Raw genomic sequence first — 15,038 nt, forward strand, 5'->3', positions numbered from 1 at the left:
GCCCAGGCTGGAGGAGGCCTTGTGAACAAGCCAAGATCATGCTCGCGCTTTAAGAACGGCGATCTTCTCCCGAGGATTCGGCGGGGGAGCCAGCTGGCCGGCATGAACTGCGATCTTAATGATGTTGGAAAGATTCGCAAAAACAGGAAGGATTGAACCGTGGAAAATTAAACTCAGTTCCAAGTGTCTTCACAAGAATACACACACACACACACATACAGAGAGGGGGGAGGGGAGAGGAAGAGAGAAATAGAGACACAGAGAGAGACAGAGAGAGACACACACAGAGACAGAGACAGAGACACACACAGAGAGACAGAGAGAGACAGCAGAGAGAGAGAGAGAGAGAGAGAGAGAGAGAGAGAGAGAGAGATGAGAGAGACAGAGACACAGAGAGAGACAGAGACACAGAGAGAGAGACAGAGAGAGAGAGAGAGAGAGAGAGATGAGAGAGAGAGATGAGAGAGACAGAGAGACAGAGAGAGACAGAGAGAGAGACAGACAGAGAGAGACAGAGACAGAGACACACAGAGAGAGACACACACAGAGACACAGAGACAGAGAGAGACAGCCAGAGAGAGAGAGAGAGAGATGAGAGAGAGAGAGAGAGAGATGAGAGAGACAGAGACACAGAGAGAGACACAGAGAGAGAGAGAGACAGAGAGAGAGAGAGACAGGGACAGAGACACACAGAGAGAGAGACAGAGAGACAGCCAGAGAGAGAGAGAGAGAGAGAGAGAGAGGGACAGAGACAGAGAGACAGAGACAAAGAGAAATGAGAGAGACAGAGACACACAGAGAGAGAGAGAGAGAGCCAGAGAGAGAGACAGAGAGAGAGACAAGAGATGAGAGACAAGAGAGACAGAGACAGAAACAGAGAGAGACACAGAGCGAGACAGAGAGAGACAAAGAAACAGAGAGGGACAGAGACAGAGAGAGAAGCTTCAAAAGAAAACCAGTTATTTATTAGGAGCAACATGTCAGCATGTACCCAAATGAAGCCAGCTCCCAGTTTATGTCTATCTCTATCTGTCTGTCTATATCATCTATCTATCTAATCTATCATCTATCTATCTATGTATGTATCTATCTATCTATCTATCTATCTATCTATCTATCTAATCTATCATCTATCTATCTATGTATGTATCTATCCATGAGCCTCAAGCCAAGCTTCAAAAGAAATCCAGTTATTTATTAGGAGCAACATGTCAGATAATAGATAATTAGAATTGGAAGGTCATCTAGTCCAACCCCACCATCCAAGCGGGAGACCCTACACCATTTCTGACAAATGGCAGTCCAATCTCTTCTTGAAAGTCTCAAGTGATGGCGCTCCCACAACTTCCGAGGGCAACTTTTGTCCCATGGATTGATTGTTCTCACTATCAGAAAGTTTCTCCTTATTTCCAGGTTGAATCTCTCCTTGTTCAGTTTCCATCCATTATTCTTTGTCTGGCCTACAGGCGCTTCAGAAAATAGCTTGACCTCCTTCCTCCTCCCTGTGGCAGCCCCTCAAATATTGGAAGGCTGCAATCATGGTCCTCTTTACTAGACTAGCCAAGCCCAGTTCCTGTAACCGTTCTTCCTATGTTTTAGCCTCCAGTCCCCTAAATCACCCTGGTTGCTCTTCTCTGACCTCTTTCCAGAGTCTCAACATCTTTTTTATAATGTGGTGACCAAAACTGGATGCAGTACTCTAGGTGTGGTCTTACTAAGGCTTTATAGAGTGGTATTAGAACTTCCCTTGATCTTGATTGTATCCCTCTGTTAATGCAATTTAGGATTGCATTAGCTTTTTTGGCAGCAGCTGCACACTGCTGGCTCTTATTTAGCTGGTTGTCCACTAAGACTCCAAGATCCCTCTCACAGTTCCTGCTACTGAGCCTGGTTTCCCCCAGTCTATATGTGTACTTCTGGTTTTTCTTGCACGTGCCCAAATGGAGTCAGCTCTGCCTCACGTAATTTATGGTCCACCTATGACCCTGTTCCCCCCCCCCCCCAGGGTGAGTCATAAATCACATTCTCCAATGGAGCTCTTTCTTGGTCTGTAGAGATCACACCTCTCCGGCTGGTCCCGGTAGCCTGGGATACAGCCTTGAAAGGAAGGTATGCATGGAATGTGTTTCTGGTTGTAGCTGCCCAGTTTTTTCCCCCTCCTGCCTATGGCAACTCGAGAGTAGGCCAGGAATGCTTTACGAGTTGACAGCGACCGTCTTCCCATCTCTGCAGCATCTTAGAAACCCGAGTCCGGCAGATGGAAACCAAGCACTTGAAGGAGCTGGAGGACATTCGGACCGAGAAGGACCACCTCCAGCAGCTGGTGAGTCACCAGAGCAACACCATCGAAGGTCTGGAGAAGTCCCTTCATGTCGCTAGCAGTAACGCCAGCCTCCTTCAGCAACAGCAGTTGGAACTCCTGGAATCGGTCCAGAATTTGGTCTCGTTAGTCTCCCAAGGAAAAGGTACCTTCTGGAACGTCCAACGTTTTGTTTATTAATTTATTAAATTGATAGACCATCTCAAAATAGTTCCAAAACCTTCCCCCCACCCATCTCATCTTTTTGTTTATATAACACAGATGCTTCCCTCCTTCAATCCAAAAATCTGCAGAGAGCTTTTTTTTTTTTCCTCAACAGTTCTTCTGAAAAAAGAAGAGCGGCTTTTCCAGGACTGCATGGACATCCTTCAATCCGGATTCAACCTCAGTGGGGTTTACACCCTCCACATCAACAATCTGACTGAACCCAAAAAGGTCAGTTGAGCCAAAGATTAGATGAATCTGGTTGGTTGGTTGGTTGGTTGGTTGGTTGGTTTGGGTTGGGTTGGGTTGGTTGGTTGGTTGATTGGTTGGTTGGGTTGGGTTGGGTTGGGTTGGGTTGGGTTGGTTGTTGTTTGGGTTGGCTTGGTTATTGTTGTTTGGGTTGGCTTGTTTGGTTGTTTGGGTTGGCTTGTTGGGTTGGGTTGGGTTGGTTGGTTGGTTGGGTTGGGTTGGGTTGGGTTAGGTTAAGTTGGGTTGGGTTGGGTTGGGTTGGGTTGGGTTGGGTTGAATTGGGCTGGGCTGGGCTGGGCTGGGCTGGGTTGGGCTGGGTTGCGTTGCGTTGCGTTGCATTGCGTTGCGTTGCTCAAGGCAGAAAACCTTATAACATCCCAGTCAAATGGATGTCCAGTCTGCGTGGGATGTAACCATATAGAAACCACATAGACCAGTGTTTCCCAACATTAGCCATCTGGCAGGGGCATTCTGGGAGTCAAAGTCCATATCTCTTAAAATGCCTAAGGTTAGGAAACACTGACATAGATCAACCTTCTCCAGGCTGATCTATCCTTCAGGTCTTCCAACGTTGTTCCATTACTGAGTCCATCCACCATGTTGTCGGTTGTTTTCTTCTCTTTCCTTCCGCCTTTTCCAACAATGTCAACCATGAGAACTTGCAAATGTGTGAACTTCAACTCCCAGAACTGCAAAGCCAGCATACTGGAAGTTGAAGTCCACACAGATATCAAGGTTGAGAAACAGGACAATACAGCTAGTCCTGAACTTACAACCGTTCATTTAGATAACATCCCACATTACTACAATGTTGAAAAAAAAAGTGATTAATCACAGCCCCAAGGAAATCCGTGGAGTTTGCCCAAAAGTACGAACCTCCCATTCTCAGTCCCAAACTCAAAGATTAATTCAAACAGTGATAAAATATATGTAATCTTGCTGCTACAAAGGAAGGAAAAAACTTCACTTTTTAAATGTTATATAGGTAGTCCTCAACTTACGACCACAATTGAGCCCCAAATTTCTGTTGTTAAGTCAGACAGTTGTTAAGTGTTAAGGTATAGATTTTAAGAGCTGACCAACAGCAACGTAAGGCTGATGCAATATAAGCCTGATGCAATAAGTATGAATGCATAGCATGGGTATTGCCCTTTTAAGATGAAGAAGGGATCTTTACCCCTTTAAGAGGTGATTATATAAGGCAGCCATTAGAGGGTGTGTTCTTTCACCTTGTGTCCTATATCCATTGCAGAGTTCTCCGTATAGAGTTAAGAAGATTGATTGCTTGTCAGGTATTTGCCTACCACGTAGATGTCTTGTATGCAAACCACGGTTAAATGTCTAAACCTCTGTGTACTGTGTTTTGCTCCTCATAATAGTAGCCATGCTGCAAACGCACTGACATTAAGCAAGTTTTGCCCCATTTTACGACCTTTCTTCCCACCGTTGTTAAGCAAATCACTGCCATGGTTAAGCGAGTAACCCGGCTGTTAAGTGAATCTGGCTTCCCCCATTGACTTTGCTTGTCAGAAGGTCGCAAAAGGGGGTCATGTAACCCTGGGACACAACGACCGTCATAAATACGGGGAATTTTGATCACGTGACCATGGGGGAATGCTGCAAAGGTCGCAAGTATGAAAAATAGTCATAAGTCCCTGTTTTCAGTCGTTGTAACTTTGAATGGTCACTAAATGAACTGTTGTAAGTCGAGGACTATCCATAGGAAAAAAAAAATTCTGCTTTTCTCTCTCCGTCACTGCACGGAGTATCCATAATTCTTGGTATTTGGGGGGAAATATCAAGAAAATTGGGTATTTCTAACCAAAAATGAAAATATGGGCACTCCTCACCAGCAGTTGGTCAAAGACCCTGTTGACCATCCTAAAGATTTCAAGCTGATGATTTTCTTCTTTCCTTGTTTTTTTTCCACCCCCTCTCTCTCCCTTTATCAAGCTTCTTCTTTCTACCTTTCCAGGCCTTTTGTGACATGGAAACCGACGGAGGAGGCTGGACAGTCATTCAACGCCGGATCAATGGCAGCGTTAGCTTCCAAAAAACCTGGAAAGAGTATAAACAGGTTTGATGCTGGCGTTTTCCAGTTACCATAGCTAGGTCCAGATGTCAGTAGGATAGGATAGGATAGGATAGGATAGGGATAGGATAGGATAGGGATAGGATAGATAGATAGATAGGATAGGATAGGATAGAAAGAATCCTATAGAATAGTGTAGGATAGAATAGAATAGAATAGAATATGGAATAGAATAGAATAGAATAGAATAGAATAGAATAGAATAGAATAGAATAGAATAGAAAATATGGAATGAATGAAAGAATGGAATGGAATGGAATGGAATGGAATGGAATGGAATAGAATAGAATAGAATAGAATAGAATAGAATAGAATAGAATAGAGAATGGAATGGAATGGAATAGAATAGAATAGGATAGAATAGAATAGAATAGAATAGAATAGAAAATAATGGAATGAATGAAAGAATGGAATAGAGTGGAATGGAATAGAATAGAATAGAATAGAATGGAATGGAATGGAATGGAATGGAATAGAATAGAATAGAAAATATGGAATGAATGAAAGAATGGAATGGAATGGAATGGAATGGAATAGAATAGAATAGGACAGAATAGAATAGAATAGAACAGACTATAGAACAGAATGGAATAAAAAAGAGTATAGTATAGTATAGTATAGTATAGTATAGTATAGTATAGTATAGTATAGTATAGTATAGTATAATAGCTTTATTGTCACTTTGAATGCGCACTAATTAGCACACATTAAATGAAATTTCATTGCATACAGCTCTCCTCCAATATGCACTCCATAGCCATGATGGTATATAGAGTATATATATAAAGCCGGTGCAATCCTGGGCTGCATCCACAGAGGGACGGCACCCCGTGTCTTAAGGGGAGACCTGAGGTGCTGTCACGGAGAGGAGGGCGTGGGTTGATTCTCCAAAGCGCTACAGGGCAGGAGAAGAAGCGATGACCGGACGGTTATTGGAGGGAAATCCAGCCTGGAAATACGGAGGAATTTCTGGACAGGGAGGGCAGTCAATCCGTGGGGCAGCTTGCTTCTCACAGCTATGGATGCTCCATCGCTGGAGGTTTCGAAGAAGAGACTGTCACCTCCTTTGTTCTTCCCTTTCTCCTTCTCTTCTCTTCCTCCTTCCTTCTCTTCCTCCCTCCCTCTTTGCTTCCCTCTCTTCCTCCTCTCTCCCCTTCTTTCCTCCTGACCTCTCCCCTCTTTCTTGCTTCCCTCTTTCTTTTCACTCCCTCTCTCCTCTTTTTGCCCTCCTCCTTCCCTCCTTCCTCTTTCACCCTTCTTGTCCTTTCTCATCCTTCCTACCTGCTCTCCTTCCTCCACCCACCCCCCCCCTCCCTTTCCCCCTCCTCTCTGCCTTTCCCTTCCCTCCCTCTCTGCTTCTCTCTTTTCCTTCCTCCCTCCCTCCTTTCTTCCTGACTTCCCTTTTCCTTCCTTCCTTCCTTCCTTCCTCCCTCCCCTTGCCTCCCCGCAAGGGAGGTGCCTTCCATCCATCTCCTTCATCCCTTCCATCTTCTTCCCTCCCTCACTTTTCTCTCTGCCTCTGTCATTCCTTCCTCCCTTCTTTATTTCCCATCCATCTCCTTTCTATCCATCTCCCTCCCTCCCTCTCTTTGCCTCTCTCCTTCCTTCCTTCTTCCCTTCCTCCCTCCCTCTTTGCTTCCTTCCTTGCCCTCTCTCCCCTTCTTTCCCTCCTACTTCTCTCCCCTTCCTTCCTTCCTTCCACCCTCCCTCCCTCCTTCCGTTCTCCTCCTCCTTCCTTCCCTCTCTCCCTATCCTTCTCTCCCTCCCTCTCTCCGGTCTCCCATTGACCACACCTGTGTTCCTCTTCCCCCCACTAGGGCTTCGGGGCTGCAGCCGGGGAATTCTGGCTGGGGAACCAGGCTGTCCATCTCTTGACCAACCAAGCCACCTACGCCCTACGGGTGGAGCTTCTGGACTGGGAAGGCAACCAGGCTTATGCCCAGTATGACAGAGTCCGACTGGCAGGCGAGCGCCAGCGCTACAGGTGAGGCCCTTTTTCCCCACATGAAAATGTTCAGAGTCTTCCTTGATTCCAGAGCGAGCATCTGCCAGAAATGGGATACGGCTGCAAACAAGACAGGTCTAATCTTTGAGCCACGGTGGCACCGTGGTTAGAGTGCAGTACTGCGGGCTACTTCTGCCGGCTGCCGGCTGCAATTTTGGCAGTTTGAATCTCGCCAGGCTCAAGGTTGACTCAGCCTTCTGTCCTTGAAAGGTCAGTCAAAGGAGGAGCCAGATTGTTGTGGGGAAGAGGCTGACTCTGTAAACTGCATAGACAGGGCTCTAAAACACTGTGAACTGGTATATAAGTCTAAGTGCTATTGCTTGTTTGCTATCTATCTATCTTATCTATCTTATCTAAATCTTCTATCTGTCTGTCTGTCTGTCTGTCTGTCTGTCTATCTATCATCTATCTATCTATCTATCTATCTATCTATCTATCTATCTATCTATCTATTTAATCTATCTTATCTGCCTATCAAATCCTATATCTATCATCTATTTATCTTATCTTATCTATCTATCTATCTATCTATCTATCATCTATCTGATCAATCATCTACCTATCTAATCTGTCTATAAATCTATCTATTATCTATTTATCTATCTATCTATCTATATCTATCTATCTATCTATCTATCTATCTATCTATCTATCATCTATCATCTATCTAATCAATCTACCTATCTAATCTATCTAATCTGCCTATCAAATCTATCTATCATCTATTTATCTAATCTATCTATATCTATCTATCTAATCAATCTTATCTACCTATCAAATCTATCTATCTATCTATCTATCTATCTATCTATCTAATCTATCTATCTATCATCATCTGCCTATCAAATCTATCTATCATCTCTTTATCTAATCTATCTATCTATCTATCTATCTATCTATCTATCTATCTATCTATCTATCTATCTATCATCTATCTGATCAATCATCTACCTATCTAATCTATCTTATCTGCCTATCAAATCTATCTATCATCTATTTATCTAATCTATCTATATCTATCTATCTATCTATCTATCTATCTATCTATCTATCTATCTATCTATCTATTCTATCTATATATCATCTGTCCGCCCGTCCATCCACCCACCCACCCATCCATCCATCCATCCATCCATCTAATCTACCTATATATCATCTGTCCATCCATCCATCCACCCATCCATCCACCCATCCATCCATCCATCCATCCATCCATCCATCTATCTATCTATCTATCTATCTGAAGGCAGTATTGCAGGCTGACTCTGCCCACTGCCAGGAATTCAATCCTGACCAGCTCCAGGTCGACTCAGCCTTCCCTCCTTCCGAGGTGGGTAAAATGAGGACCCAGATGGTTGGGGGCAAATAATGCTGAGTGTGTGCACTGCTTAGAGAGGGATGTAAAAGCACCGGGAAGCAGCCTATAAGTCTAAGGGCCGAGAGGCTATTGAAATGTCATTGAAAGTGTAGTTTCCACAGTTCAAAAAAGAGAGAGAGAGGAGCTTCATCGGTGCCCCCGTCGCCTTCTCTGTTTTTTTCAGGCTCTCTCTGAAAGGCTACAAGGGCTCGGCCGGACTCCAGAGCGCCCTGCCTCTGCAGGGAACGTCCTTCAGCACTTGGGACTCCGATAACGACAACTGCATGTGCAAATGTGCCCAAATGCTCTCTGGCGGTAAGGATGCTTTGAAGAAGGGCGGAGGCGCAGGGAAGGGAGGAATGTCCCTGGAGGGAGTACAGCTGGTCCTCGACTTACGATCGAGACGCAGCCCCAAATTTCTGTTGCTATTTGTGGAGTGACTGCGCCCCTTCGGACAACCGGTTACGTTACGCAGGTGTTAGAGAAGAGAGATCAGGAACGGCAAGCAGAGCGAAAAGGGGATCGAGCGCGCCATATTTAATAACTGAGTCTTTATAAGCAGAGCCATCGCCTGCAATATTCCCCCATACAGCTTCTAGAGGCAACTTCTGGAATCGTGGCCGTAGGTCTGGATCCACGATTGACCCTTTTTCCCCCCCCGATCTTTCCACAAAAACAGGTTGGTGGTTTGATGCCTGCGGCCAATCCAACTTAAACGGTATTTATTATCCGGCTCGGCACAACATCCGGAAATTGAACGGAGTCCGCTGGCATTACTTCCAAGGGCCAGGATACTCGTTGAAAGCCACGCGGATGATGATCAGGTCCTCCAGCGGCCGCGAGGGGGCATAACAAGACTAGCCAGGATGCTGTTTTTCGGATTGCTCAGAATAACAAGAGTCGGAAGGGACCTTGGAGGTCTTCTAGTCCAACCCCGCCTGCTCAGGCAGGAAACCCTACACAATTCTGGACAAATGGCGGTCCAATCTCTTTTTGGAAACCTCCAGCGATGGAGCACCCACATCTTCTAGTGGCAAGCTGTTCCACTGTTTAAATTGTCCTCACTCTTGGGAAGTTTCTCCTTATTTCTAAGTTGTTTCTGTCCTTGATTAGTTTCCATCCATTGCTTCTTATTTTTTCCTCTGGATCTAGATAGGTTGAGACCCTCTTCTTTGGGGCAGCCCCTGAGATCCAAACAGAGGCGTGGACATCTGCTCCAGGAGAGGACGCAGGGGACGAGGGGGTGTAATTCAGGGTGGGTTTTCTGGAAAGCAGCAACCGTATAGTCCGTATCGTGGGATTTTGCTACCCCCTGGAGGCTGAGTGATTTTCATGGACACTCGTTCCCTAGAACTCTCCGCGAGTCTTGCTCTTCATGCTATTCCTACGTTGGCTTGGTTTCCTGATGTAAACGGAATAGAACAGAACGAATGAGCTGGAAGGGACCTTGAAGATCTTCTAGTCCAGCCCCCTGCTCAATCTCAGACAAGTGGCTGTCCCGTCTCTTCTTGGAAACCTCCGCTGATGGAGAGCACCCAACAACTTCTGAAGGCAACTTCTGTTCCACTGGTTAATTGTCCTCACTGTTAGGAAGTTTCTCCCTGGTTCCAGGTTGGATTTCTCTTCAATTAGCATGGGAGGACAAGAAGGAACTTAAGGCAGTGGTGGGATTCTGCCAGTTCGCACCAGTTTGGGAGAACCGGATCTTAACTTTCTGAGCTGTTTGGTGAACTGGTGGTTGGAAGAAATCATTAGGGTAGAGAACCGGTGGTTAAATTATTTGAATCCCGCCACTGACTTCAGGGCCCACGTTGCTTTGCACCAGGGTGGAGACTCAACCCCCCCAGACCCCATGCAAGAAGAAAATTGTCAGGATTCCAGCAGTTACTCCCATTAAATCATGAGCCCTGAACCACACTCCCAAAACTAAAAAAAAGATTTATTTGAAGGTCACATTCTACGTCCGGCATTTATCTGGGCATAGCCAACTCTGAGATACATAATTCACTGTCACCCTCGATCCTGCTTTCTCCCACCCCACCCCTCTGGGTGTATCATCCAACAAAACACGTCCATAGCCCAGAGTCATCAATCATGCTCTCCAATTACATTTTTACACGGCAGAAGCTTCAGTCATCTAATCGGTCTCTGAAGAAAATAGGAATGGGATGTACTTTCGATTCCACGCTGCCGCCTGCTCTTCGAAACCCCTTCTTTCTATTGACAATTATAAAACGTGTATACAAAAGGTTTTACGAGTTGACAAAAATGACATATCAGATCAGCGAAGAAGCTCGTGGAGGCCTCCTGTGCCTCCAAGGAGAAGATAGAAGTCTAATCTTCCAAAGGTATTAAAAGTGACTTGTGTAATTAAGACCTTGGCAGAGGTGGCCTGCAAGGAATACTTGTTTTAGAGCAACCAAAAAGAAGAGAGAGAGAAATCTAGAAAGTCACATCTGTTTCTAACAGCTGGCCAGGAGAGATCATGTATATGTTACCGTCAATGTGTGAAATTAGGCATTTCCTAGAATGCCCAGGAAATCTATAGAATGCCAGAAATGGGACGTCCAAGTATGAAATGCTTAAAATATTTTACTCATTTCCTAGGCGTTCTATTATGCAATGCCAAAAGGCAAACCTGCAAAATATATAATTCTCCTGCTAAAATGCCAATCTAGCCTTACTTGTTACGTCCAATACTGTTTTTTTTTTCCTCTTGTAATTTTCTGTAAGAAAATCCTGTATTTGTTTATTTTTGTAATTCTTCTTTCGTTTTCACATACATCTTTTCAATCGAGAGTTAGGGTTAGGGCTAGGGTTGGAGTAGGCCTAACTGTAACTCTTAATACTAATAATTCCTAATTCTAACCCTAATTTTAACCTTTACCCTAACCCTTAACATTAATCCCTACCCCTAACCCTTTAATCCTAACTCTAATTCTAACCCTAACTGTAACTTTAACCCTAACCATTACTTTAACCCTAACCATAATCCTAACCCAAACCCTTTCTAACTCTTAACCCCAATCCTTAACTTTTAACCCTAACCCTAACTCTTAAACCTAACCCTAACCCTAACCCTAGCCTTAATCCTAACCCTTCTTCTTAGCCATAATCCTTAACTTTAACCCTATCCCTAACCCTTAACCCTAATCCTAATTCTAACCCTAACCTTAAGACTAACCCTAACCCTTGCAAACTCTTAACCCTAACCCTTAATTTTTAACCCTAATCCCTAACCTTAACCTAACTCAAACCTAATTCTTAATCCTAACCCCAATCCTAACCCCAATCCTAAATTTAATCCTAAACCTAACCTTTCCTAACTCTTAACCCTAACCCTTAACCTTTAACCCTAACTGTAACCCTATCCCTAACCCTTAACCCTAACCCTAACCTTAAGACTAACTCTAACCTAACCCTTGTAAACTCTTAACCCTAACCCTTAATTTTTAACTCCAATCCCTAATCTTAACCCTAACCCTAATCCTAACCTTAATCCTAAATATAATCCTTCCTAACTCTTAACCCTAACCATTAACTTTTAACCCTAACTTTAACCCTAACCCTTAACTCTAACCCTAACCCTAAACTTAATCCTAAACCTAACCTTTCCTAACTCTTAACTCTAACCATTAAGTTTTAACCCTAACTTTAACCCTAACCCTTAACTCTAACCCTAACCCTAAACTTAATCCTAAACCTAACCTTTCCTAACTCTTAACCCTAACCCTTAACTTGTAACCCTAACCCTTAACCCAAGGCCCTAATCCTAATCCTAACCCTAATCCTTCCCCTTTTCACGGCTCTTCTCTTTTCATACTTTGCCTAAACGTTTCTTGTCATTCTGCATAATACCCTACATATCATATATACGGTGCCTTGGGAAAGTATATAACATATTAAAATGACACAAATGTTACCTTGCCTGAAAAGGGCCACGCATTCTATTGACTTCCTAGGCAATGCTACACAATGCCAACTTTCCACACATTGTCGGAATGGTATATATTTGAAAGAGCACTAAGGCTTAGTTCACACATAATATTTGGGTGTTCTGTGGTTTGAGTGCCCCCTGTTGCCTGAAACCGGCTTCTTGGTTTGCAAACAGTTCTTTTGCGCAGCTAGGTAAAGAGCCCATCCGATGGTGGTTTATGCAACCCAACATGGCTTAGGACAATGTTTGAAGCCGGCATACATTGAATGGGTGCAAGATACGAAGGCATGAGTAACGTTTTAACATGGTGGGTGGTGATCCTAAGAGCCATTTGTTCAGTGTAGCAAATAATAATAATAATAATAATAATCACAATTCAGCACATTGTCAGTTAAAGTGGTCTAAGGGCCTTTTATTCAATATGGGTCCTTGGTGCTCTCTGAGCTTGGTTTTCTTACAGACGTTTCATCACCCGACTAGGTAACATCATCAGTGCTGCTGTAGAAGGGAGTGAGGTTTATGCCATGGAGCAGAAGGAAAGGAAAAGAGGATGATAATGATGATGGAGGAGGAGGAGGAGGAGGAAGATTGTGGGGTCCTTGGTGGTCTCTGTGCTTGGTTTTCTTACAGACGTTTCATAACCCAACTAGGTGATATCAACAGGGCTAGAAGGGAGTGAGGAGATGAGGAAGAGGAAGAAGAGGAGGAGGAGGATTGTGGGTCCTTGGTGGTCTCTGAGCATGGTTGCTTTCTTGCAAACGTTTCATGACCCAACTAGGGAACATCATCCATGCCAGAAGGGGATTTCTGTTTATATACGTGACTTGCCCTGCCGGTGTTGGTGGGTAAAAAAACTAAAAGCGTCTGAATTTTGATCACGTGGCCATGACTGATGCTGCAAGTGCAAAAGAAACTGCCATAAGTCGCTTCTTTTTAACATCATTCAACCTTTGAACAGTCACTAAGCAAATGGTTGTAAGTCGAGGCCTATTTCTATATGTGGACTTCCAACTTCCAGAATTCCTCAGCCAGCCATGCTGATTGTGGAATTCTGGGAACTGAAATCCACACGACTGGGTGCCAAGATTGGGAAACCCTGCATTAAGCCATTGATAAACCCCCTTAAGCTTTTCGCTAAACCCTGATTTGTGGGACGTCTGACTTCTCCCAACACGCCTGGCATGGAAACAAGATTTTTTTTTTCCTTTTCAAAAGAGGGCCTCAGGGTGTCCCCAGCTATTGGGTGACCCTCCCTGAATTATATTTAATTTCCAAATGTATGATGGGGGCCAAATTGTACAACAGACAGACAAGGTAGGACTTTCCCCCCTTCCCTCCCATGCTCCTCCCTCCCTCTTTCCCCATGCTTTGCTCCCTTCCTTCCTCCTCCTCCTTCCCTCCCTCCTTCCTTCCTTCCTTCCCTCCCTCCCTCCTCCCTTCCTCCCTTCCTTCCTTCCTTCCCTTCTTTCCCATGCTCCTTCCTCCCTCCTTCCTTCCTTCCCTCCTCCCTCCCTCCTTCCTTCCTTCCCCTTCCTTCCTTCCTCCCTTCTCTCCCATGCTCCTCCCTCCTCCCTTCCCTCCTTCCTTCCTTCCTTCCCTTCTTTCCCATGCTCCTTCCTCCCTCCTTCCTTCCCTCCCTCCTTCCTTCCCTCCTGCCTCCTTCCTTTCCTCCCTCCCTCCCTCCTTCCTTCCCTCCTTCCTCCCTCCCTCCTTCCCTTCCTTCCTTCCTCCCTTTCTCTCCCATGCTCCTCCCTCCTTCCTTCCTTCCCTCCCTCCTTCCTCCCTTCCCTCCTTCCTTCCTTCCCTTCTTTCCCATGCTCCTTCCTTCCTTCCCTCCTTCCTTCCTTCCCTCCCTCCTTCCTCCTTCCTTCCTTCCCTTCCTCCCTCCTTTCCTTCCTTCCTTCCTTCTTTCCTTCCTTCCTTCCCTCCCTCCCTCCTTCCTTCCTTCCCTCCTCCTTCCCTTCCTTCCTTCCTTCCCTCCCTCCTCCTTCCTTCCCTCCTTCCCTCTCCCTCTCCTTCCTTCCTTCCTTCCTTCCTTCTCCCATGTTCCTCCCTCCCTCCCTCCTTCCTTCCTTCCTTCCTTCTCTCCCATGTTCCTCCCTCCCTCCCTTCTTCTAAAAGTAGAAGAAATTGGTGAGATTGGAGACCTTAAATAAAGCCTCTTGAAGAAACAAAAGACTTCATGGCCACATTCTCCGAGCTGTGTCCAGCGCTAATGGCACCTTCCGCTGCTCCCATCATCCCCAGCCGCTTCGGCTAGCAGAGGACGTGGGCGCCATCGAAAGTGACAGTGACCAATACCTGAAGACAGATCACTTTCCAAAAACGGTTGACCGATATTACTTGGCCCGTATGTTCCATTCTGTACAGCATGTTGCACACTGATGTGTAAATAAATGTTAACATCTTAAGTGTGGTGTTACCTTCTTTACGTTCCCCGTTTGTTTGTTTTTTTAAATCCATCTGAGTTGGCATGAAAAGCAACTCCAGGGGTTGGATGTGGCAAGATTTGCCCGTCCATAAAAACCTACAACCCCTGTTTAGATTTGGGCAAGACTTAAACTTGTCAAGTTTGAAGATACTTTGATTAGATAGATAGATGATAGATAGACTTCAACTCCCAGAATTCCTCCTCCAGTCATGTTAACTGAGGGATTCTGGGAGTTGAAGGCCACAAGTCTTAAAGGGGCCAATATTGAGAAACTCTACTTAGGGAATCCCCGTGATCCGTTGCTCCCCTCAAATAGGTTGTATGTATGAATAGCGCCCGGCCTTACAAAGGAAATCAAAGGGTTGCTGTGGGAATATTCGCCTCTGGGTGGCGCCAGAGGCCAGGTGTATGGCAAACTGCCCCTGGTTTTCTGAAGGAAACCT

General features: G+C 45.0%; 1 protein-coding gene across 2 annotated transcripts in view; it reads left to right on the forward strand.

The window, feature by feature from the left end:
* The window catches only part of ANGPT4 (angiopoietin 4), a 38,590-nt gene extending 27,611 nt beyond the window's left edge, over positions 1–10,979 (forward strand). For both annotated transcript variants that reach the window (XM_087928804.1, XM_087928803.1), the window contains 6 exons: positions 2,233–2,465; positions 2,640–2,755; positions 4,749–4,850; positions 6,683–6,849; positions 8,412–8,542; positions 8,907–10,979. In XM_087928804.1, coding sequence (XP_087784930.1) covers positions 2,233–2,465; positions 2,640–2,755; positions 4,749–4,850; positions 6,683–6,849; positions 8,412–8,542; positions 8,907–9,079 — 922 coding nt within the window. In that variant the 3' untranslated portion in view covers positions 9,080–10,979. The remainder of the gene's footprint in view (positions 1–2,232; positions 2,466–2,639; positions 2,756–4,748; positions 4,851–6,682; positions 6,850–8,411; positions 8,543–8,906) is intronic.
* Positions 10,980–15,038: the final 4,059 nt, after the last annotated feature.

This window comes from Pseudonaja textilis, chromosome 3 (assembly GCF_049901715.1).
Source record: "Pseudonaja textilis isolate UNSWEBS1 chromosome 3, rPseTex1.2, whole genome shotgun sequence".
NCBI classification, from domain to species: domain Eukaryota; kingdom Metazoa; phylum Chordata; class Lepidosauria; order Squamata; family Elapidae; genus Pseudonaja; species Pseudonaja textilis.